At 42.2% G+C, this 26,672-nt stretch overlaps 1 protein-coding gene across 5 annotated transcripts in view; it reads left to right on the plus strand.

The window, feature by feature from the left end:
* The window catches only part of brd4 (bromodomain containing 4), a 240,009-nt gene that overhangs the window by 193,860 nt on the left and 19,477 nt on the right, over positions 1–26,672 (plus strand). For all 5 annotated transcript variants that reach the window (XM_072491151.1, XM_072491152.1, XM_072491148.1 and 2 more), the window contains one exon: positions 10,278–10,400. In XM_072491151.1, coding sequence (XP_072347252.1) covers positions 10,278–10,400 — 123 coding nt within the window. The remainder of the gene's footprint in view (positions 1–10,277; positions 10,401–26,672) is intronic.

Consider the following 26,672-nt stretch of genomic DNA (forward strand, 5'->3'; position numbering starts at 1 on the left):
CTCATATTTGAATAAGATCAATGGTGAGATTCTGGAATGTGTACCCATTCTCTATCTCGGGAGCCTCATCTTAAACAGAAGTAAATATGAATGGTAAAGTTCATCGTTGGCTCAATGTGCCAGCTCAGCCTTTTGGTATTGGGGAAAGAAGGATATTTGAGGGCAAGAATCTTGAGATTAAGAACATGGCCTATCAGGCAACAGTGATCTCCATATTCCTCTATGCTTCAAACATTTGGGCAACCTACAACGGGCACCTCCAAGCAATGGTTCCATCACCAGATTCTCCAAATCTGTTGAAAGAAAGGCGGTCCAACAGCAGCATCCTGCCCCGAGCCAATGTGCTCCGCATCGAGGGGCTAATCACCCAAATTCAGCTCTCGATATGCTTGAAACCAGACTCTGAAGCAAATGCTTTCGGGATGCCCTCAAAACATCCCTGAAGAGGGTAGAGGTCCCCACTGACACCAGGGAGGCAAGTGACCGACAGAAATGGAGACGATTCACTCGGGAAGTTGCTGAACACATTGAGACTTTGGGAATGCAAAGAGATGAAGTTGTGTCGGAGATGTGAGCAAACTTCCAGTAACGTCATCTTTCTGACCCTTTAAGCAGCACCTGCCCCACGTGTGGTCGTGTCTACAGATTGTGCATTGGATTTATCAGTGATCTCTGAGCCCATCGAGCTGGAGTGGAAGCAAGTCATCCTCCATCCTGTGGGACTTAAGAGATTGTTTGGGGATAAATTAATGGCCAAAGCAACAAAACAAACCCAATGCATATGAATAATCAGGCTCTGATTGTGCAGTATACTTGGGCACATGTGCACTCGTGCTTGTTCCGAAACATATACAAGTTCTTGCAGTGGCCCTGTAACCCAATCAACAAACAGACTTCAACAAGCACACTGTCTGCAGATGTCAGGTGTTGGAAAAAACAGCCTACTGATAGAAACATTCAGGTGGGAGATGGTGCCAACTTGTCAGCTTTTGGCTTTCCATCAGAATTGGAAGAAGTTTGAGATATAACTGGTTTTAAACCAGTCCAGAGGCAGGGAAAGGGATGGAAGAACTACAAAAGAGAAGTTCTGTCAATGATTGGGGGGTTGGGGGAGGGAGGGGGAGAAAGGAAGAGAGAGAGATGATGAAGGGGGGGGTAGAAGGAGAGAAGAGCGAGTAGTATTGGGTCAGGTAACAAAGGGAAGTCTAGAAGAGGTGTGGAAGGGAAAACATCATCAAAGATATCTGCTGTCTGAAAAGCCCCCCCCCCCCCCCGAAAGAGAAATGCGTGATCTAAAATTAAGTCTGGAAGACAACGTACTTAATCGAAAGGTAATGCTATTCGTCGAATTTACGCTGACCTGCGTTGGAACATTTTAGGAAGCTGCGGCCAAACGAGGTCAATCTACCAGCGGGATGGCGCCTGATGGAAAAACCCTGCTGGTTGAAGTTACTTCGCATATACAGTGAAACACTGCTAACATGGGTTGAAGGATAAGCTTGTAACTCCCTTGTACAGCCTAGAGTATTGGATTGCAATATCAGTGAACGTGGTAATGTCTGTAACTTAACACCTGAGCCTGCACACTCTGCTTTATCGGTGATTCATGATTCCTTTGCTGCCTTAACATTTGAGGCAGTGTGAAGAAATATCTGTGGCTGCTCATGGATTGTAACTCTGAAGTGTCTGATGGCGCTGGGTAGGTGTTTGAGAAAATGCTCCTTACATGTTACGGTCCCATTAATGACAAAATAATACTGGCCCTTAACAGAGAGCACATATGTGCATAATGATTTCCAACTGATTGGATACAGTTAATGTTGTGGCTGCGGTCCTGGGTTACTGACCCAGAGGTTCAGTTTCAATCCCACCACGGTTGTGAAATTGAAATTAGTAAATTTGTGGACTGTCACTGGAAAGGGCCGACTATTAAAGCTGCTTGGCGCATTAAATCAATTGAATTTTTTTTTTTTTTTTGTTGCCATTGCCCATTTCCCCTCGACTCTGCCTTATCATTTCTGTCCCACTTTACAATCTTAACTTTTATTAATGCTGCCTTAGATTGCTTCGGAAGCCATTGGCTAGCACAGGAACTAAGGGTGAACAGTAAATGCAGCTTTAACAGCATATATATAAAACATTGTCTCTATTATGAAGCAACTTTGGATTTTCACAAACATCTAACATAGAGAGAAATTCTAAGTGTGCCATGAAACTTTAACCTATATTGCATTTTTCTTGTTAAAATAACATTAGAAAGTACAATATGGTCCTGCAAAGGAGGAATATATAGAGGGAGCTATTGATATTCCACTTGAAACTTAGAAGTATGGAAAATAGGATAAGGAGTGCTAAATTGGGGGAAGGCTAATTATAACAATATTAGGCGGGAACTGAAGAGCATAGATTGGGGGCGGATGTTTGAGGGCAAATCAACATCTGACATGTGGGAGGCTTTCAAGTGTCAGTTGATAGGAATACAGGACAGGCATGTTCCTGTGAGGAAGAAAGACAAATACGGCAATTTTCGGGAACCTTGGATGACGAATGATATTGTAGGCCTCGTCAAAAAGAAAAAGGAGGCATTTGTCAGGGCTAAAAGGCTGGGAACAGACGAAGCCTGTGTGGCATATAAGGAAAGTAGGAAGGAACTTAAGCAGGGAGTCAGGAGGGCTAGAAGGGGTCATGAAAAGTCATTGGCAAATAGGGTTAAGGAAAATCCCAAGGCTTTTTACACTTACATAAAAAGCAAGAGGGTAGCCAGGGAAAGGGTTGGCCCACTGAAGGATAGGCAAGGGAATCTATGTGTGGAGCCAGAGGAAATGGGCGAGGTACTAAATGAATACTTTGCATCAGTATTCACCAAAGAGAAGGAATTGGTAGATGTTGAGTCTGGAGAAGGGGGTGTAGATAGCCTGGGTCACATTGTGATCCAAAAAGACGAGGTGTTGGGTGTCTTAAAAAATATTAAGGTAGATAAGTCCCCAGGGCCGGATGGGATCTACCCCAGAATACTGAAGGAGGCTGGAGAGGAAATTGCTGAGGCCTTGACAGAAATCTTTGGATCCTCGCTGTCTTCAGGGGATGTCCCGGAGGACTGGAGAATAGCCAATGTTGTTCCTCTGTTTAAGAAGGGTGGCAGGGATAATCCCGGGAACTACAGGCCGGTGAGCCTTACTTCAGTGGTAGGGAAATTACTGGAGAGAATTCTTCGAGACAGGATCTACTCCCATTTGGAAGCAAATGGACGTATTAGTGAGAGGCAGCACGGTTTTGTGAAGGGGAGGTCGTGTCTCACTAACTTGATCGAGTTTTTCGAGGAGGTCACTAAGATGATTGATGCAGGTAGGGCAGTAGATGTTGTCTATATGGACTTCAGTAAGGCCTTTGACAAGGTCCCTCATGGTAGACTAGTACAAAAGGTGAAGTCACACGGGATCAGGGGTGAACTGGCAAGGTGGATACAGAACTGGCTAGGCCATAGAAGGCAGAGGGTAGCAATGGAGGGATGCTTTTCTAATTGGAGGGCTGTGACCAGTGGTGTTCCACAGGGATCAGTGCTGGGACCTTTGCTCTTTGTAGTATATATAAATGATTTGGAGGAAAATGTAACTGGTCTGATTAGTAAGTTTGCAGACGACACAAAGGTTGGTGGAATTGCGGATAGCGATGAGGACTGTCTGAGGATACAGCAGGATTTAGATTGTCTGGAGACTTGGGCGGAGAGATGGCAGATGGAGTTTAACCTGGACAAATGTGAGGTAATGCATTTTGGAAGGGCTAATGCAGGTAGGGAATATACAGTGAATGGTAGAACCCTCAAGAGTATTGAAAGTCAAAGAGATCTAGGAGTACAGGTCCACAGATCACTGAAAGGGGCTACACAGGTGGAGAAGGTAGTCAAGAAGGCATACGGCATGCTTGCCTTCATTGGCCGGGGCATTGAGTATAAGAATTGGCAAGTCATGTTGCAGCTGTATAGAACCTTAGTTAGGCCACACTTGGAGTATAGTGTTCAATTCTGGTCGCCACACTACCAGAAGGATGTGGAGGCTTTAGAGAGGGTGCAGAAGAGATTTACCAGAATGTTGCCTGGTATGGAGGGCATAAGCTATGAGGAGCGATTGAATAAACTCGGTTTGTTCTCACTGGAACGAAGGAGGTTGAGGGGCGACCTGATAGAGGTATACAAAATTATGAGGGGCATAGACAGAGTGGAAAGTCAGAGGCTTTTCCCCAGGGTAGAGGGGTCAATTACTAGGGGGCATAGGTTTAAGGTGAGAGGGGCAAAGTTTAGAGTAGATGTACGAGGCAAGTTTTTTACGCAGAGGGTAGTGGGTGCCTGGAACTCACTACCGGAGGAGGTAGTGGAGGCAGGGACGATAGGGACATTTAAGGGGCATCTTGACAAATATATGAATAGGATGGGAATAGAAGGATACGGACCCAGGAAGTGTAGAAGATTGTAGTTTAGTCGGGCAGTATGGTCGGCACGGGCTTGGAGGGCCGAAGGGCCTGTTCCTGTGCTGTACATTTCTTTGTTCTTTGTTCTTGAGTAGGCCATTCGGCCCTTCGAGGCTGCTCTGCCATTCATTATGATCTTGATTGATCATCCAAATATTCCCGCCTTGCATACTGGCCTGTATTGAAGGTTTGGCTATTTTATTTTGAGGGCTGTGGTGGACAATATTGCTTTTATTGTGGTTTGCTTATCCTCTTCAAGTTACTTTGTTTCTTTTTTTTTTGCTTCTCTTGACACTGCTGATTCCTTGTGGACATTCCTTGGTAACAGCCCAAGTGACCTGCAATCTTCTGTAAGCCCGAATGTTTGTACTGCAGGGTCAGCACTGGAAAGCCTGCCCCTGGGCCCTTGTCCACACTCACTCCTAGTAGGAGGTAATAGGATCACGAGCACTCGCATTAAAAAGCAGAACTAAGAGACAGGTGCTTCATCACACCTGATTTGGTGAATAAAGTAAACTTTAAAATGAGCTCCCAATCTCTTGTTCACGTTCTCTTTCGTGTGTGGCGGACTCTGGTTTTAACACTTATGCTAGAGGACAATGGTAAGAGGATGGTTATTTCTTTGCTGAAGTTGAGGTTTCTTCCCTGATTTCCATGTTATAATTTGTAATAACAGATAACAAATAACTCTGACCCCATTGGTTTTATTCCTTTAATATGCAGTTGGTCAGAAAGCGGCTATAATGACATATAGTTTTGAACTGCTGAAATTGACGAACTATATCAACTTGGAAAACTTTCAAAGCGGATTTTTTTTCTTTAATAAAATAACCCTATAACAACATGATATGAGCAGGAATGGGCCATACGTCTCTTCAATCCTCTTGCACCATTCAGTAAGATCAAGGGCCTTCTACTTCCAATCCATTTTGCCGCTCTATCACCATCTCCTTGAATTCCCCCTCAATTTTTGACTAGTGACTGAGCACCCGCAGTCCTCGAGAACAAGGTTTTCCAAATTCTTCAGACCACGGAACTGACCTCCCAAGAATACTGGCATTTTTACTAAGTTGAAGAGTTAAACCACAAAAAGATGATTTTTGCGCAATAGGAACAAACCTATAAAAGCCGTTTCTATTTCTTACAGTTATACACTTATTATAATTGAAAGTTCACAATCAACAAAGTACTTAAGTCTTTTTTGCCATTTTAATGGGAGGTGTGATGCTGTTTCCAGAAATTCCTTTAATATTAGGAGTGCTGCTGTTGAGCTCTCGGCCTCCCTCTTGCTCTCGCTCTCCCCCCTCACACTCCGTCTCGCTCTCCGTCTTGCTCTCCGTCTCGCTCTCCCCGCCTCGCTCGCCCCGCCCCCCTCTGCCCGCCCCCCTCCCCCTCCTTCTGCACTGCAGGGATTCTATGAACTGTAACACCACAGCTGCCTGATGGTCTATGGTTGAAGCCAAATAACTCAGCACAAACAAGATCACATTGTGACCTTGGTTCCAGTTATCCATTGGGGGGGTGAATCTTTTAATGATTTACAATGCAATGGAATTAAGAATTTTGTCTCCAACTTAAAATCAGTAATTACTTTAAGCAGGAGCTGCGTAGTCTAAAATGGTGTCACTCCTGGCGCCTTATTCCCAACAGCCACCTAATAAACGGCCATGGAGATGAACCTTCCAAATTCTCAATTTTTATATTTTCATGCTCTTTTTCACCAGTGTGAACAAAGTATCAGTACCTGGTACAGGGAATATGAAGTATTTGGCATGAGGACAGGTTTGACCCTAGTGAACTGGGCAGAAAGGCTAAAAGGTTGGACAGTTGATGAACAGTGGCAGATTAATTTCTCGCAACTAAAAACCCAGAGAAGTAGAAAGAAAGATTGTAAGAGGGGGTAAAACGCATTCGCTTTTGCCTTCATGTTAGGGCAAAAACTAAGTAATTATTTATTGTAAAGGTTAGTGGCAGGCTGGAGAATTGGGAAACGTTTAAAGACCAACAGAGGGTTACAAAAAAAGTAATGAAAAGAGCAAAGATAAATTATGAAAGAAATCTAGCACAAAATATAAAAACGAATACAAAAGTTTCCAGACGTATATGAAAAAAGGAAGTCCAATTTGGTCTCTTGGAGGACAAGACTGGGGAGTCAATAATGAGGAACACCGAAACAGAAGAGAACCTGAATCAATATTTTCCCTCTGTTTTCATTGTGGAGGACACTAGAACCAGCCCCAATAGTAACAGGTAATGCAAAGATTGTTGAAAAGAAAGAACTAAAAACAATTGACATCACTAGGGAAAATGTACAAACATTATTGGGATTGAAGGCCAACAGGGTCTGCTGGCCTGCATCCTAGGGTCTTAAAGGAATTGGAGCAGAAATAATTGAAACATTGGTTCTTATATTCCAAAGATCCTTTGATTCTGGAAAGATTCCAGTGGATTGGAAGAACGCCCCTGTTCGAAAAGAGAGAAAGGCAGAAAGTAGAAAACTAAAGACCAATTAGTTTAACATCTGTTGGAAAATTATTGGAATCCATTATTAAGGAGGCATTTGGGAAGTCAAAATGCAATTTGTCAGAGTCGGCATGGTTTTATAAAGGGTATCAATCAACATCTTTTATAAAGTATAAATAGTGCTTGACTAATTTGCTGGAGTTCTTCAAAGATGTAACAAGCAAAGTGGATAATGCGGGTCCCGTAGGAGTAGTCTATCTAGACTTCCAGAAGGTATATGTTAAGGCACCACACAAAAGGTTAATATCCTTTGGTATGATCCCACCAGGTTGGAGGTAATAAATTAGCTTGGATAGAGCATTGACTAATCAACAGAAAGCAGCGAGTTGGGATAAATGGGTCTTTTTCTGGTTGACAAGCTGTAACTAGTGATGCGCCACAGGGTTCAGTACTCGGGCTTGTCTTGGATTCGGGGACACAATGTACTATCGCCAAATTTTCAGGCGGTGCTAAAGTAGGTGGGAAAGCAAGTTGCAGTGAGGAAGTAAGAAATTTACAAATGGATATGAATAGGTTGGGTGGCTGGGCCAAAATGTGGCAGATGGAATTTAACATGGATAAGGTGAAGTTATCCATTTTAGTCCGGGGAATAAAAAATGGAAAGAAACTTCAAAATGCATCGGTGAAGAGGGATCTGGGTGTCTTGGTGCACGAATCGCAGAAAGTTAGTATGCAGGTGCAGCAGGTAATAAAAAAGGCAAATGGAATTTTGGCACTCATTGCTAATGGAATAGTATATAAAAGTAGGGAAGTGCTGTTACATATAAGGCATTGGTGAGAACCCCTCTGGAGCACTGCACACAGCATTGCTCCTCTTACATGAGGAAGCATGTAAATGCATTAGAAACGGTTCCGAGAAGGTTCACTAGATTGATTCCAGGAGTGAAGGACTTGTCTTAGGAAGAGAGCTTGAACAGTTTAGGCCTATACTGTCTGGAATTTAGAAGAATGAGAGAGAACTAATGGAGGTGAAGAAGATGCAAATGGGGATTGGCCAGGTAGACGTAGAGCAGATGCCTCCTCTTGACATTCTAGAACGAGGCCATAATTTTGGACTAAATGGTGGCAAATTTTAAACCTAAATAAGGAGGAATTATTTCACTCAGAAGGGTGGTAAATCTGTGGAATTGTCTTTCCCGAGTGCAGCGAATGCCGGAACACTAAGCAAATTTAAAGGAGGAAATAGGTAGGTTTTTAATTTGCCGAATGAAGGTTATGGGGAGTGGACATTAAAGTGGAGTTGAGACAGAGAGGAGATAAGCCACGATGGTATTAAATGGTGGAGTGGGCTCAAGGGGCTGCATTGCCCATTCCAGCTCCTAGTTCCTATGTTCTTTTGTTCTTATGAAATGTATAAACGGGCTGAAGCCTGTAATTACCTCTTAACTTTAATTCCTTAATAGGTAAACATATTGGAGTCACATCGTTGAATATATTTGTGGCAATGGCATTTAGTGTGTCACCAGAATTGTGGTGAGCAAAACTGCCCGGACTCTTTTTTTTAAAAAAAGAAGAAAAACAATATCGTTGATAACAAATCAATTAAATGCTGAAATGGTTGGGGTAAATCGGACTAGCATGATTGTGGCAAACTAGGGACTTATTTTATATTGAGGTGGCACTGGGTTGAATCAGCATTGCTTACTGCTCCAGTCTCTGATATCAAACTCTTCAAGATTTGGCTATTGTGGGTCAGCATCCTGAAGGAAGAATACTCGTTGATGCTGACAGGGCTCCGAAACATCCTCGTAGTTCAAATCCATGGCTGGCATCACTTAGCACACCCAGGAGGCATCACCTAGTTGAAAATATTGTCAACTTGATGATCCCATCTTGACAATCCTTCAAGCCTGTTATGAAATTCAAAAGTTTAAAAATAAATCAGAATTCCACAGATTATGCAACAGCGAAAAGAGGCCATCAGTTCCAATCGCTTGAGCCGCCTTCCATTCATGAAGTTTTCATGAAGCTTTAGTAAGAGCAGGCATTTTATTCCCCCTGTGAGGAAGTGTCAGTGTGCTGTTGTCCCTTTGATGTCTGTGCGAATGCTTTGAGAACCATTCCATCAATAATCTGAGCTGTTAGCTAAATCATCCACTTACATGTAATTTTAACAGATCTGTCTCATTTTAAATTGACTCTTGAGAATCCTCTTACTAAGGTGGCCTTGAAGTGTCAGCCATGGCTCGGTAGCACTCAGGTTAATGTTCCGAGTGCAGTACTGTGGGAGTTCTGCACTATGAGGGTCTATCGTTAAGCTGAGGTCCTGTTTGACCCTTCAGGTGGACATTAAAGATCCCACATATGATCCCCCCCGCCAATATTTATCCCTGAATCAACGTCGTTAAATAGATTATCCGGCCATTAAATGAGAGCTTGTCAGTGCAGATTAGCATCCCACCTTTCCTGCATTGCAACAGTGACTATTAGAACACTTCTTCATTGGCTGTGAAGTGCTTTGAAAAGCACTTTATGAATGCAATACCCTTCACCTACAGATAGCTTCCCTGCCCCAGACCCTTGGGGCTAAGAGAAAAATCAACAAAGCACACCCCTGTTTGACATTTTAGGTTGCGTCCATATCTTTATTTCACATCCTCACTTACCAAGGAAGTTTTCCCTAATTGACATGTAACTGATATGTGGCGTTACATCTATTTTAGTGTCCTTATTGATTATTTCCAATCTGTTTGAAGTTTGCAAAGCAATGGGAAGATATTAATTGGGTCAAACATTCTACTAGAGTTTTGTGATTTCATTTGGACTGAGGAAATTGCTAGTTTGCTTGTTTTTATGAAAGCGGAGTTGCCTGCCTGCTACAGGTTACTTGTGATGCACAATGAGAGATGGTGCAATGCAGGTTTCAAGTGCCGTACGCTCCGTTCTGAACACACTTACGAGAGATGATGCTCTGTGGGGGTGTCAAAGGTGATGTAGTAAATAATGGTTCAACTTTAATATGGGGGGGGGGGGGCACTTCTAAGCAGGTGAATTTAAATGTGACTGATTATTTTCGAAGTTATTTAATGAGAGACTGATTACAAAGTAAAGAACTTGATTTTACAATAAAATGTCCATTTTAAAAACAAATACGTGGACTGTGACTTACATTAGTGTAATCTACAATATGAAGGAATTGCCCAAGAACAAGCAATTATGAAAATCTTAAATATATCAACAAAGCCCTCAATTGATCAGAGGTTGTGTGAAGCCAGTTTAGTTGCAGTGTGTTTTTGTTGAGCTTGAATGGATTATGCTGTCTATTTACTTGTATGATTCTTTTTGTGCAGCTGAGAAACATGACGTAAGCATGGATGTGGGAGGCCCCTCAAGGATGAGAAGCAGCAGCAGCTCTTCTGAGTCAGACAGTAGCAGTGACTCCAGCTCCTCTGAGAGCAACGACTCTGAAACAGGTTAGCGTCAATTCTTTCAGTCATTGAGCCTGTTGCTAGCCTGGCGCTGGCGGTGTCCATTTCCCCTCTGCCCCCACCTACTCTCCATTCACCACCCACGATAGTTTCCAAGCGACAACCAGTGACTTCTAAACACAGCTGCAATACATACAATTTGCCAGATTAATGGAGTTGGAGCCCTTTGCCAATAGTTTGTGTTAAAAGATCGACATGTCTGGAAGAAATTTAGCGATAGTCTGTTAAAGCTGCATAGAGGAAAAAAAAAGTGCAATAATGCCGAAATTAATGACCATTGAAAGCCATAAAGAGCTTGAGTTGCACTTAAATTGTAAGGCAGCTTCAACAGAGATTTAAAAAAAAAAAAAAAAAAAATTCTTCTTGGAAAAAAACAGGATTGTTTTTGTTTTTTGCTACCTCTCATCTTGCGAACGATCAACGTTTGACTACCGGCAAATGAAATTTGCTTCACCTATCTAAAATTTATGAAGGATTTCTGGTCAGAACATACACATGCGGAATGCAGTTTACAAAATGTGGTGTGCACCTGTGCGCAGTCCGTGTAGCGTTTCACATGGTTGGTGCTAACACAGTGCATTCTGTGGTCAGTGGGGCAGGTTCAAGATATTCCCCAACTCCTGTGGACTCTTGCGCAATAAGATACGTGTGTGTTTTTGAAAATATAGTTTCTATAAACCGTTTAAAAACACAGCAAAAGGAGGAAAATAAAAACATGGTGGGCTACAGCTCTTGTAACCCCTTCAGCTGGCAGAAATTATTTAGGTCCTACGTTCTACCAACTTCATCTTCGGCCATTGACTCAACGAAGCTGCCGCAAGAATTAGCAAGTAAGCTGTGTAATCTTTTTGTAAAATTATTCTTGATTTTTGTAGAAAATACTCACCACTTAGCTAGTTGCAAGGCTGCAACTCGATCTTGGGAATCAGATATTTCAAACCTGGCTTGTGTACAATTTGACATGGATTGGTGGCGGTCTACAAAATTATAATCATGTAATTTCCTGCCAAGATATGGGCATCGTCAGAAAATACCTGTTGTGCGTCTGTGACAATGTTGGACCTTCCTAACCAATTTTCACCACCCATAACGAACAGCCACTGTGGGACACTTGAACAAAGAGCCAATCTGTTAGACCCAGTATTCATCTCTCGCCTTGCCTCCTATAACAATGGTATTTACTGCAAAAGCTATAATTCAGCCTGCGTTCTTTGACTCGAGAGCTGTACTCGTGAGGCCCGTGGCTGAATTACGGCCTTGTAATCTCTCCCCATCCTTCATTCTATGCTCTTACTGACCCGTAGGGAGAATACTTTGCAGTTTGAAACCCAACATGTTTAACTGGTCTGCCATCTAGGTTATTGTGGTCAAGTTTCCTTTATGCTTGCTTTGCAGCTTTGTTTGGGATATTTCAAATTTTAGAACTTCTCAGCTTTGATCCGGGGAGCACTTACCTCCCAAATACCCGTAAAAACATTGTATGTCATTCCACCAAAATAATCTGTCATCTATTAATTATGTAATGTTGGTTAAAAAATTTGAGCAATGGATTTCTAAGGAACATAAACTGGAGCTTCAGTTTACAGTAGTTGAATTTCATTATATACACTAGTTAGTCATTCAAGATTTGCTAACTGTTCTAAGGGGCTCTTGCTGTATGTATTTAATACATCCAAGATAACTGTCAACAATTTTTATTTTTGTATTATGCACTCCATTATTGCAAATGTGTTATGTATGGCCTTTGGATGCTGTGATTTCTTACACAAATGCTGTCTTTCAAATGAGTGATTTTTAAAAACAAAAGTTGTAAGTTGTACTTTTCTATAGATTGTGTAATAGCCACAGAGTGCTGAGTTTGGAACTGAGAGGTCACCCAGCTGAATGTGACATGTTGTGATTCTCATGATGGTGAAATAACAAATAACTGCTGCAATCTTGTACATAGGGGCTGGGCAAGTTTGGAGGTTGAGGTTGTGTAAACTGTACATAACTTCCAAAAGACCTGAAGACTTCCTTGGCTCATTATGGTTACCTGGATAGCCCATTTGCTTCAGTGAAAGTGCCAAATGAAAAGACAATTTCAAATATTGGCATCTTTGAACTATGGAAGAGCCATCCCAGAAAGGAACGTGCCACTGAACTTTGTGAGATGGCTTATTTGTAGGGCCAACATTTCGATTAGACCGACTGCTATCTTAGAACCATAGAATAGAACCATAGAATTTTTACAGTACAGAAGGAGGTTTGAATATTTTTTTAAAAATAAATCAAAATTGGTAGCGCAATTTCAACTGGAAGTCATCTGAAACATAGAGAATGAGTCACCAGCCCTGTGTAGCCTTGTATAAGGCTGGTGCTGTGTACAGTGTATTCGGTGTTGGAGAAGCCTATTTTGCCAAGGCATTCTCCCAAGTTTTATTGAAATTAAAAGACCAGTGATAATGTATTCAAACAGTTTAAAAGTTGCTTAATTCAGATTTTCAGTACAAAATAGTTATCAGGCGTATACTATATACACTCTCCCAGCTGAATGTGCATTCATTATAATGTAACTTTTCTTAAAATGTGAAAGATAATCTACACTTTGGTCACTAACTGAACCAGTTGGTGTACAGTTCCTTGGTAACAGCAACACTCCCTGATACGTCACTTAAATGACCAGTTTTCACGTGATCCTAGAAATCAATTGGTTTGCTGAGGGTGACAGCTGAAAGCTTCCCATTCCCACACAAACATTCATTCAACTTCCAGCCGTCACTGATAATGTTCCAGTTGAAATGCTACTGGTTTCTCCCCTGAAGTGAGTTCAGTAGTAGCATCGCAACTGTTTCTCTGGTTAAATGAACTGCTTTGTCATAGATCAAATATCAAGCTTTGTAACCTTCCAGTCTTTACGGGTTAGTGCAGCCAGATCAGACCTGCATAAACCTAGTGCATATTGTACTAAGATGTCACTATCTGACTCACTGTCTAGTTAGCTAACCAGATATTCAACTTCCGCACCTTTTCAACTCGTACAATACAGCGACCATGTGTGCAATTTAGGTTGAGTTATTCCAGAGCTGGATGTTAATAAACAGATCACAGGAGCAGGAACAGCAAAATATGGAATATGAAAGGGTTAAAGGTTTTAAGAACTTCATCAGCAATCACTTGTCCCGTCCCCCTTCAAATTTGTGTTGATGCTTTCAGCTGTTGATTTCTCATTGAGGTTTGTGGATGTATATTAGTGATAGTGGCAAGCTTAGAATGTTTCCTTGTGGTATATCCCACTGAGCTCTGAAAAGAGAACCTGAGTTAAGAATTAAAATCTGCTTGGTTGAGTTGGAATGAGGAGTGCTTGGTTTTGTGTTCTTCAGATCAATCCTGAGTTAGTGGCCAGTTGTGATTAAGCACATTTGATCGAAAATGTCATCATGTAACTGTCCCTTCCATGTGTATATTTTTTTGTACAGATATTGGTGTTGCTTTCACGCATTGACTATCTTCAAAAGAGGAAGTATGCATGATTAGTGGCTTGAATTCCACTAGGGACGAGCAATTTAGAGAAACTATCATCCGTTTATTTTATCCATGCTACAGCGATAGCCCATTGTACCTCAGACAATATGCTTCAATAATCAATAAATGCTTCCTGTCCCTATTACCACCAGTTACTGGGCTGTAATCCACAAGTTGTTCATCCTTGTTAATCAACTCAAAATACTCTGTAAACGATCTGGCATTACTGTCCATTGGAATTTGGGGAGGGGGGGGCAGCAGTGTGCCTGTAGTGTAGCTGTGTGTACATTTTTCATCTTCCATTATGCTTTATTGAAGTCCCAGTTGAACAATTTGATGGAAATTGTGTGCGAGTGCTATTAACTGATTGTGTATAGTAGCACTGTGCTACTCTGGCCTTGTCTAAAATGGCGATAGGACCTATTGTCACAACCACACTCCCAACGTCCCTATTTATTCCATGATTTTGGTTGGGAGACCCACAACCTCTCGTTACATGGGTGTCAACCTGCTATGGAACAAAGGATACTTGGTGGGTGTTGCAGAAAGAAATTAGACTCTCTGGAAGGCAAGATCAGCCAGGACAAATCTCCAGGTTTCATCTGGTAAATGGCTAGTTCTTTGTGGTCTGGTTGTCCCTGTTCCTCTGGACTCTTTACCATCATTGCTTTGCCAATATAGAATTCTCCCTCTGTAGTGGTATCTTGAATCTTTTTTACGTTACCGAGGATGGGCGATGCTTGACGCCATTACTTTGATATTTTTGGTAATAAATTTGATGCAATTGTTTACGTGCACATAACCCTTTGGATTTTGGTGTGCCTAAGCATTTTCTTGTTTAAAAAGTGCCTTACTAGCCCACAGTTTGAATGTCCTTTGTATGACTTGCATGATCTGGTACGATTTTAACTACTGATGCTGCGACCAGAGACCTGTTTTTAAGAAAAAGACGGCGCATCGATTTAAATAAGGTGCAGGTTTTAGAATTGTGGCAACAGTTTATGGATAGATTCATTTGCTGTTATGCTTACGCTGATGATGCTTTTGACTGTGGGGCTAGATCCTTGTATGAGTATAGGGAGGAAGACTAAGATGTCTTGTAAGGGGAAGGAGTTACAAAATAAACGTTGGTCGGATCTACTATTTTTGGCTTGAGTTTGTAACTTGCCCCTTGGCTTGAGTTTGTAACTGGCCCCACTTCAGAGGTAAATGCTTAAATTCTATAGAACATAGAACATTACAGCGCAGTACAGGCCCTTCGGCCCTTGATGTTGCGCCGACCTATGGGTGCATCCAGATTGTTGTGGATTTTGAATTGGTGCTATGCAATCTTTTTTTTGTGTATCCTGATTGCTGTGGATTTGAGTTGGGAGCTGCACTGTTTTTAGATCTGTGTGGATTGGTGCTGTTTGCAGTATAGTTTGGAGCAGAATTGGTGTGAGTTTGGGAAGGGGTACCTCCTTGTCCCGTTCTGGGAGCAAGGTTCAAGAGTTTGAGGATATTGAGTTACAATCGCTTCACTTGGAGTTGATTTGGAGCATGATTCAGAATACATGGCAGCCCTGTGTTGAAACCCAGATTTGTGTGGTTTTGGCAATGGTGCATTCATTTAATCAGAACTAACTTCAGGTCGACAGGGAAAATTTAAGCAGCGAAGTTATAAAAAATAAAAAAAAAATCCCTTTTTAAATTTGATGAGCAGAATAGGGGTTTTAACTTCTGTTTTTGGAACGGCATTGCTGGCCCCTCAGTCAAAACTTTAGCACTCGCTGGCTACTTTTTTTTTTCTTTTTGATAAATTTTTTGTAAGCTAAAAGATGAAATTTGTGATTTTTTTTTTTTTGTTTGGAAAAGAAACTGGACTATGTACACCAATTTTATTGTGATGAAACAATTCAGTGTTCCAAAACTGTTGTTTTTTTGTATGCAATTGTATATCTTATTTATTTTGACTTTGCATGTTTTGTAATTGTGGGGAAAACATTTTTTTTTTTTTTGTTGCTTTTAAAACATTGTGTTTTATTTTTGACTTTGGGGTCACACTGAGTAGCTGTTTTTATACGCACTGCATGCAAGAGAAAACCCTAGTTAAAGTCTACACGTAGTGTTTGACAGTTATTAAAATGAGACGGAAAGCTGTATTTCTGGTAAAAGCAGCTGTATAACAACAGGAGCTCAGAACACCTTATCCTGTTTATAACCAGTCTCAGATTTTCCTCTGAGTTGCTTAGCTTGTGACCAGCTCTACCTGCAGCTTAATTGAGACGTATTTATGTTGTATTCTTGCGAGGAGATGCATTCATTAAAGTGGGAAGTCATTAAACTGGGAAATTAATTTTTTTGACATTGTATTGTGCCCATGTTCTGCACTCCATTCCAGACCACTTGAGACAGAGGTTCTTCAGTAGGGCTGCCATTTAGCTGCTTTTTCACAGGTTCCAACAATTTTGATGTAATTCCTGCCTGTTGACCAATAGCCCACTTTCTGGATGTTGTTACCTTGCGAAGAAAGAGAAAACCAACATGCAATTTCAATAGATTACTTTTCGATGGATTACTTGACATTTTCCAAACAAAAGTGGTGCAGTTGTTAACTGTTCATTTGAAAGAGGCTAAAAGCACATCTGATCAAGAAGCTTTGATGTCTCCTGGATGTTGCACTAGTATTGGTAAGAGGTTTGTCTTGTTCGCCAGGCTGAGATTCATGGGATAGTCAAAATTGGTGCGTAACAGCATGCTGAAAACTATTCCTTTCACCTCTGGGACCTAAGTTTAAAACTTGCTTGAACTGATAGATGGAACTCTCCTAGTTGTAAGAATCTTTGTGGAGTAATTTTCGGAAATTTCAACCCTGTTCTTAACTGGATCAAATTTTACAGCACAAAATTGCTTGTAAGTCTCAGTTGAAGACCGCAGGAATATTTGATATAAATACAGCTGCACAATCACACCAGAACAATGAAAGACTATGAGGCTGGTTCATAATAGATTTGATTGTATTTTATCTGGCCTATGCCCTGAATTGTGAATGATGATGATGATGCTACTAGTGGGCATCAAAGGTTCGACCGTTTATTTTTCCTTTCAGTTGTTAAGCTTAGCCTCACGAACGCAGCAGAGGAATGCTGCTAAACTGTTGTTTGTAGAGCTATATTGTAGTTCGGTGATTTTCCTCCTCTTTCCCCCCCCCCCCCCCCCCCCCCACCCCACTGCCCATTGTAGCCACGGTCAGGCCTAGTTTCTCATGCTTTACAGTGTTGCATGGTCTGATAGTATAGCTTGGCCTAACTTATTTGGGGAACCATGAAAGTAAGGGAATGTTTGCAGTTTCCACGTGTGGTCTGATTTTATTCCACCATCAGCAAGATGCTAAAGTTGTTTTTTTTGCAGATGTTCAAATTGCAGTGTCGCCTTGAACACCCTAATACTCCCATATAGTAACTTCATTTGAAGCCTACTTGTGACAATAAGCGATTTTCATTTAATTTCATAAACCATGATCCTGCTGTTGTGGCTGATGTCAAAAGCTGGCGGTGAATCGGAAATGCAGTAACTTTACACCCTGGAATACAATGACTGCAGGCCTTTTCTTGAGCAATTTTATTCTTAGATTAGCATTTTCCAAGTCACCATGGTCAATCTTAATGAATGTTTAGTGCAGTACTCGTGTTCGGCTGTAGAAGTGGTCTGATTCTCTGTTGGGATTTGGAATTCTTTCAGATGATCTCTGGAGATATCTGAAAATCCCCAAGCTGTGCCCATATCGGTTTCAAGTCTGAGCGAATTCATAACCAATCTTTCCAAGACTGAATTTGTGAATGCTCTGAAGTGTTTGATTATAGTGTTTATTGGGCTTGCAATAAAACTTGATTTCATTGAGCACCAGAACAAATATTTTAGTGAAGGCATTTCTGGAGATTTCCTAACTGCAGCCTCTAGTCATAGGCATTCACAGATGGTCGAAGTACTTTCACATCTACTCTGATTACCTGGATGTAAGTGGGAAGGGGGTTGTGGTTAAATGAAGTCAGCAAATTCTTCAGCCTGCCGTCACTCATTTGCCATTTTCACTGTTGTAACTGCCCCCTTCAAAGCAAACTTATCAACTGGATATTGGTTGTTACCAGAAATGCAGCTTTTGTAGTACATATAAAAATATATTTTTTACTTTATCTACTTTTCTAGTTTAATATGTATCCAATGCATGTTGACTTTCTATATTTGGGGTTAAATTATATATGTATTTTTTTTACTTTGTATAGTTTTCTACTTTTCATCAGTTCTCAAATAAAACAAGTTTACAAACAAGAATGTGCTTGCTTGCTTGCTGGGTTGAGTTATATACCTTCTGGGTCTATTTAGGTCCCTGAATCACACATGTATTATAAACCTTGTTATGTACCTCGGGGTAGGTGACCAACTAGACAGGTAAGTTGATGATGCATCCAAAATGCAGGTAATCTCGGAGTCTCTTATTAGAAGTAATAAGATGAGAAGCTCCATCGCGTGTGCATAAATATTCTATTTCCCACTACACTTTATTCTAAAGATTGAAAATGCACAGCAAGTCCAATTCTATCTGAGAATAATAGTGAGATCAAATTTTAGACCAAAATGAGGGAGCTGAGCATATCTGGCTCATAAGACTGTTCTCTGTTCCCACCTCCGTGTCCACCTGTTTAAGACAGCCTAATATCTCCATCCCTACCAAGCAGTCCAAGCCAAGTGGTGATCACTTCGAATGTGGAGAACTCCCTTGTGAGCTTATTAGGTTCAGTCTATATCCTCCTGTCTAGAATTAATGAAACTTCCATTATTTGTTATCTGATGTGAGGATTAAAATTCTTGTTTCAAGCATTTTCCACCTAACATAAATCAAGTGAAGCACGACAAAAACTTGTATTATAAAGGAAATATAAGCAGTAAGGCTGTTGAGACAAGGGTGACTGTTAATGCTGAAAAATGCTGCAGGTAAATATTCCAGCAATTCAGTGGACATTTTTCACAAATTTGGCCGAAAAGATACAGGCATCTCTTGATTTTAAAATTGTCCAATATAAAGCTTCCTTAGTGGAGTTTACTAAATTTTGGACGGTCATACATGAGTGAAATATTGTAAGCAAGCAGTGCTCGTATGCATCTTGAATGTTAAGCCATTATTTTTGAAATTCCTATTTGCTTGGTATGAAAATATTAGTGAACAGTATGCTCTGGGCAGTTCTGGGAGAATTGCAACTTTTGCCACAGTCGGGTATGGAGGATGAGGCACTCCCTTATTTTCTTTTTTTTTTAACAAACAATTTTATTGAGGTATATTAGGCATATAGAAAAAGTGACATTGTACAGTACAAAAAAAAGTCAAGACACAAATTAAACATAGTGCAAACCATGGCTCTGTTCACGCAAGGACCTGCCTCAATATCCCTCTACTCTACTCTACCCGTCGCCGGGCTACCAGTGAAGCAAAGGCCAGAACGTCGGCCTCTCTCTCTTCCTAGACTCCTGTTCCTCCGAAACCCCAAAGATTACCACCTCAGGGCTCATTACCATCCCAGTTTTCAATACCTGGGACATGACATCTGTGAATCCCTGCCAATACCCCCTGAGTTTAGGGCACGACCAGAACATGTGTACATGGTTAGCTGGCCCTTCTGTGCATCTAGCACACCATCATGTGGGCCCGGTGCACGACCTTAAACTGGATCAGGCTGAGCCTGGCGCATGTTGCGGTCGTGTTTCTGCTTGGGGCTTCTGCCCAGACACCGTCCTCCACCCCCCCCCCCCCCCCCCCCTCCAAAGCTCCTCTTCCTACTTAAGCTTCAGGTCCTCGGTCTGCGTATCCTCAGCTCCCCTTAGTTCCTTGTAGCCGTCTGAGACTCCCCTAGAAACGACCCTGTCCTGCCTCCCCTTCGGCGGGGGACATGGGAAGGACTGCACCAGTCTGCATACAAAATCCTGCACCCATAAGTATCTAAAGTCGTTCCCTCTCGCCAGCCCAAACTTCTCGTCCAGCGCCCTCATGCTCGGAAAGCTCCCTTCCAGGGACAGATCCCCCATCCTCACAATCCTTGCCCTCCTCTACAGTCGATACCCACTGTCCATGTTCCCCGGGCAAATCGGTGGTTGCCGCAGATTGGGGTCCACATCGATGCTCTTACGTCCCCTACATGCCTCCTTCACTGGCCCCAGATCCAAACTGCCGCCACCACTATCGGGCTGGTGGAGTATTGTGCCGGTGGAAGTGGCAGAGGCGCCGTGACCAGGGCTACTAAGCTAATGCCCCTCACGAAGCAGCCTCCATGCGCTCCCAAACCGACCCCGCACCCAACATCCATTTCCTTATCATCGCTATGTTGGCCGCCCAGTAATAGTTGCTGAAGTTCGGCAACGCATTCTCTTATTTTCTGAGATGGAGAAAGTAAAGCACTTGGGGCCTGACCCATTTGTTCCTCAGCTACTGCCATGATTTTGATACTGCCACACTGAAGGAATCTGCAGTAGCACCCTCCCAACCCCTATCCCCAAGAAATCCAATCTGCGTTCCAAAAGCAGCATGGTGGTTCATTATTAGAACCATTGCAGGCCCCAAAATAGGGCGGCAAGTTGGACGGAGTTGAAATCAATTACATTTGGGATAGCACCTTGTCCAGTGATAATGTCTGTCACTGGACCCGTAATACAAAGGCCCAGACTAAGCCTCTGGGGACGGGGGGTGGGGGGTGGGGTTCAAATCCCAATATGGCAGCTGGTGAAATTTGAATTCAAATTAATAAAATTGGGAATGAAAAGTCAGTGTCTGTAATGGTGACCGGGAAACCACTGTCAATTGTCATATTTTGAAAATCCACCTGGTTCACTGTCACCCGCAACCTGGTCTGGCCTATGTGATTGCAGACCCACAGCAATATGGTTGACTCTTAATGCCCTCTGAAATGGCCCAGCAAGTCACTCAGTTCAAGGGCCATTACGAATGGAGAACAAATGCTGGCTTAGCCAGTGATGTTCCCGTCCCATGAAAGAATTTTTTTTTAAAAAAGCAATCAAAAAGTTCCCAAAATGAGTTGGTTTGCTGTGTTAAGCAAACATGACAGTTTATATAAACTGAGTGATGCAGATAGCAATGAGATGAATGACCAACTAATCGTTCTGGTGGTTGAGAACAATATTAGCCAGGACCCTGAGAACACTGCCACTCTTTGCAAAGGACCAGGGATCTTTAATGTCTATATGAACCAGGCATTGACTTAATAGCTGATCTGAAAGCTGGCATATTTAGCACTGCAGCACTCCCTCCATACTGTACAAATGTGTCAACCTGGGTTAAATGCTGAACTGATGGAAGGTTGTTCAATTTTAAACCTCTGTTAAATTTGAAAGGAAAACAAAAAACTGGGGTAAAGGCAATGTAAACTATCTTGTCAAACTCGCCCCAGGCTATTTTAAACTCTTAGTACAATGTTGCCAATAAAATGCAGTACAATGTCGCCAATAAAATGCAGTACAATGTTGCCAATAAAATGCAGTACAATGTTGCCAATAAAATGCAGCGGCTGACTTTGGTGTTAATTGCATAAAAAAAACCCCTCCCATTATGGTGTTAGTGGCGACTCAATAGGTAGCGCACCTCCAAATTAGAGGATGGTGGATTCAAGTCCCACTCTAGATTTGAGCGCAAAGAAATCTAAGCTGACACTATCGACAGTGTGGAGAGGATGCTATATTTTCGGAGGTGTCGCCTTTCAGACAAGATGTTAAACCAAAGTCTTCAGGTGGATGTAAAAGATCCCATGGCATGACGGGGGCAGCACGGTAGCCTTGTGGATAGCACAATTGCTTCACAGCTCCAGGGTCCCAGGTTCGATTCCGGCTTGGGTCACTGTCTGTGCGGAGCCTGCACATCCTCCCCGTGTGTGCGTGGGTTTCCTCCGGGTGCTCCGGTTTCCTCCCACAGTCCAAAGATGTGCAGGTTAGGTGTATTGGCCATGATAAATTGCCCTTAGTGTCCAAAATTGCCCTTAGTGTTGGGTGGGGTTGCTGGGTTATGGGGATAGGGTGGCGGTGTTGACCTTGGGTAGGGTGCTCTTTCCAAGATCCGGTGCGGACTCGATGGGCCGAATGGCCTCCTTCTGCACTGTAAATTCTATGTAAATGTTCCAGAGGGCAGGGATCCATCCCAGGTGTCTTGGCCAATATTTATCCTTCAACCAACATTACTGAAAACAGGTTGTCCGGCCGTTACCATCTTGCTGTGTACGATTCTGGCTGTCATGTTTCCTACATTACAATAGTGACTACAAACTTTTATGTTGGTTATGAAGCACTTTTGGATGTCCGGAGGTCGTGAAAGACCGAATATGTATGAAGTTTTTTTTATATCCGACTAATGATACATTGTAAATTAAAGTTACTATCATTTGGTGATCAAAATTTCACCTTGTTGACGCTGAGGTAATGGCAGAACATTTGAGTTTCTGACGGGATACCTGAACCATCTTTATTGTCTCGTGTACTCCTCTTCTCCCCCTTCCATCTCCCCCAACCAAAGTCTTCAGTTCCCTCCTTGGGGTTGACATTCTGTCTTTGCTACAATGCTGAAATGGCCATTTAAAAAAAAAAAAAAAAAAATTGTCAAGAGAAGTACCTTAACTCTAAGGGGGCACCTTCTGCTGCCTCTGAGAGCAAGAGGTACCTCTCCTTGACTATAGAAGATGACTTGCTAGCCTTGATTGGAGCAGCTAATGAGCCCTGTGCAAAGCATACAGCCTACTGTATAATGGCTGGGCTAGCTGATTTCTCCTGGTCTTTCTCCCCTCTGCCTCATTCCCTACCTTTCTTCTCTCATCATTCTCTTGTCTTCCCTCCATCTCTTTTCTTTCTAGCCCCCGTTTCCTCCCCATTCACTTCCCTCCCAACACAATTCTCCATCACCATTATTTTCGCCCACTCCCAAGTTGGTGCCAATTTATCCATCAACCAACATTACTGAAAACCGGTTATCCGGTTGTTATCACATCCAGGTTATCCGGTCGTTACCACCTTGCTGTGTGCAATTCTGGCTGTCATTCATCAAGTTGTCCCTGATTCTACTCCAAAATGTCCTGGCTCTAATTTGAAGCGAATGTCTTCTGATGCCGTGTTGCATGGCTGGACCAAAAGCCTAGATTGGACCAGGCTAGGTCGCTGCCAGAACATTTGGATCCATCGGTCAGTGCCTTTGGGAGAGGAAAGATGCAAATTATAAAGACCAAAATAATTCCAAGAATGTGTGGCCAAGGGAAAGTATATCTGTGACGCTGTTGCACTTGTACATAAGTGGGATCTAATGGCAAATTCCCAGTGGCAATCGAGATATTTGGCAGAATGTTTGAAAACCCTTCACCTCTTCAGCCATATCAGCTGCTGCGTGATATCCCTACATTGAACATTGCATGTGAGGGTTGCTGATACCTTTATGCAAATGTTGCTATTCTGAGCAAAGTCCCACTATGCTGCATTTCTGGTGACTGGAGGCCCTGTGAAATTCCTGTACCAGGGTATGTGGTATCTTTTGTAAATAGCAGAGGAGCTATATAGTTCCTTCTAATGTAAGCAAAGAAACCCAAAAGATTATTCATTGCTTAGATGATGGTGTAGATTTCCGTTGTTCTCTTTGAATAATCCACAGGATGTTGAAATCATTGGGTTCATTTAATACTGTGGAAATTATTATTGCCCTTCTGTGGGCTTTCAAAAGTGATAATTCCCTCTTAAAACAAGAGCTGCAGATGTCTTCAAACAATTCTGCAAGTTGTAACCTAGTACGTTAAATATGAAAATCTGCATCGTTGTTTTGAGCAAATGAGGGAATTTATCTTTGCCATACTAATCTGCACTGATTTTTCATTTTATAATGTGCCTCCTCCCGTATTAGTTTTCATTTTCAGTTTCACTCACAGGCAATATTCAAGCATGTTTTCCACAGTGAGGGCCTGATTGCCCTGCAGTCCTCAATGTTGCTGACTGTCATACATTTCTCCATGAGAGATGTTGGTTAAATGGTGGGCCAGTGACTCCAGCAAATCTTTAGTAACTACCAATAAGCAGTTGGTTGCATTGTAAATGTGTGGACGCAGTTTGTTAAATGAGAAAATTACTGCCCCTTCTCGCACTCCTCTAAACACAATAAAATGTGATCGTAACCATTAGCATTAAGATACTGCTAAGCAAAAGCTTCAGCTAGAAGGCGAGAGAAACATAATTGTAGCCTGAAACGATGGTCTGTCTCCCCAATTTACATTTTGTCCTCCCGTTCTTCTAACCTGGCCATCAACAGCAAGAAACCGTGTTTAGGAACGGTCATGAATACTTGGCTTGCAATTTGCCAAGTTAACTAAAAGAGCAGTCTATATAAAAAACAGGAGCAGGTAAAAGGAAAAGCATTAAAAAGCACAAAGGGAGGCACAGTGGCGCAGTGGTTAGCATTCTTGCCTCCCGGCGCTGAGGACCCGGGTTCGATCCCGGCCCCGGGTCACTGTCCATGTGGAGTTTGCACATTCTCCGCGTGTCCGTGTGGGTCTCACCCCCACAACCCAAAACGATGTGCAGGGTAGTGGATTGGCCACACTAAATTGCCCCTTAATTGGGGGGGGGGGGAAAAGAAATTGGATACTCTAAATTTACCCTCCCAAAAAGCACACAAACATATTGGAAATGTATTGAATGATTGAGTCAATTAATTATCGGAATGATTAAGTCAATGAATTAATGATATGGAATCTTGAGCTCTAGGTGAAGCAAGCAGTCACAACGAGCAAAATAATTTATGAACCTGAAGGGATTGGTTTTAAAATAGCCTGGTCTAATTGATTCTGCTTAAACTGTGCAGAATAAATTCTCTTGCCTTCTGGCTCTTTGTATGGAGCCCCATCAAATGTGTATCAAGGAGACTGGCTGAGGAATTATGAAATGCAATTTATATAATGGTGACACTTTTCAGGAGTTGAATGTAAATAATGGTACATCTTTGGCCATCTTGCTTCTCTGTGACTTAGACAAATTGAAGGCTTAACCTGCTGAAGTTTGTGTATGGTCCCTCCTTGGACATCTTGGTGATGTTGGAATAGCTCCTGGTGTTGAGCAACTAAAGCTGCTTTTACATTGGGCTATCTGCCATTATCACCCCGACCTACTGCTTGTGCAAAGCTATAAGCAGCATCAAAGTAAGCTTGGTTGGCTTTCTCAGACTGATGTTGAGGTATGCCCAGTGTTTAAGAAATAATGCAATATTGCCCGAGTCCTGTGCATCACACTAGTTGGCAATAAACAAATATAAAAAAAACATTTGATAAGCAGTCCAATTTGAATTCTAAACTAAATTGGGCATAATGAAAGTAATATTTAGAGTGTTCAGATTGTTTTACTCCTCCAAAAATGCTGGATCTTGTGTATTGTCCCCAGGTGTGACATCTATTCCTCCAAGCGGCCATTCTTAATGTTTGATCTCTACTTGACAGCCTGATTCTAGCATCTTGCTGACATTCGCACAGATGCACTTTGCCGTCCAACATTCTAGAAGAGCGAACCCAAGTGGGGAACCTTGACTCCTCTTACTATCCTTAGCCCAGGAGTGAGGCAAATTGTCGGCCCTCGGTTGAGGGAAGACAATCCAGCGATCCTCCCTCGCCAGTTTGGCACTATACATTGCATGTAGTTTTGGGTAGCTGTCCAGCACCCCTCATTTCCACTGATTTGTGATAGCATTCACAGAAAATGGCTAGTCATTGTGACACAGGTTATTGCACGTGGAACTAGAATAAAATTAACAGTTACTGGTTTGATGAAGCTTCATTGCTTTGCAGTTCATTGTCAAAAGTGGGGGTTGGGGTGGTGGGGTAATGTGTGCTATTTATACTGTATTGGTGCTATGTCGAAGGAGCAAAATCTGAGTAGTTGCTTGCTTGAAGAATGACCCATGAAGGAAAAATGACCCATGAAGTTAAAATGCAACTGAGAGAAAACAGTGGATCTCATAAATAAGTACCTGCCAGTTTAACTTGAACTTTAAAAAGGATGTCCTGTACAGTGTACAATGCGCACTCTCTCTCTCTCTCTCTCTCTCTCTCTCTTCCCCCCCCCCCCCCCCCCCCCCCCCCCCCAACCCTGCAGCTCCCCAATCTCAAAGCAGTTTGCAGTGAAATGTTCTACCTAATTTCAAAAGTGCAACTTCAGCATTTCATTTTTTTGGCAACTGGCTCCAGCTTTAAGTTTGAATGATGTGCTAAATAGTTTAGCTTATTTGGACCAGTTTCATCAAGCATTCAGCTTCTACCGATGGGTTGCTTCATACAGTGTTTTGTAAAAATAAGAGGTGGTTTTATATTGAGAACCTCCTTTCCTGTTAGCTACAGTCTCGTGCATGTAGTTAACCAGATAGAGTGACTCGATGCTCATTGTTGATCCTTTCTGTTTAGGGGTAACATTCTGCTTAACTGCCATTCTAAACCTACCCAACCCTCTCCTCAGAATCTACTTTGACCATTGACCAAACTTAAGGTCACCCTTTCTAATATTCTCCCAACCAAAGTTTTGGTATTAAATTTGTTCCATGCACCTTGAGATGGGTGCCATGTAAATGCAGGTTGTCATAATAGACCTCTGAACGTAAGAATGTTTGTCCATGTGATGGTGTTTGGCAACTGGGAAGCTATGTATTTATCTCTGGGTCTTCTGTGCACGTGAACTGTGACCATTTTCCATTTTAAGATGAGGATTGGT

The sequence above is a fragment of the Scyliorhinus torazame genome, chromosome 27, assembly GCF_047496885.1.
Source record: "Scyliorhinus torazame isolate Kashiwa2021f chromosome 27, sScyTor2.1, whole genome shotgun sequence".
NCBI classification, from domain to species: Eukaryota; Metazoa; Chordata; class Chondrichthyes; order Carcharhiniformes; family Scyliorhinidae; genus Scyliorhinus; species Scyliorhinus torazame.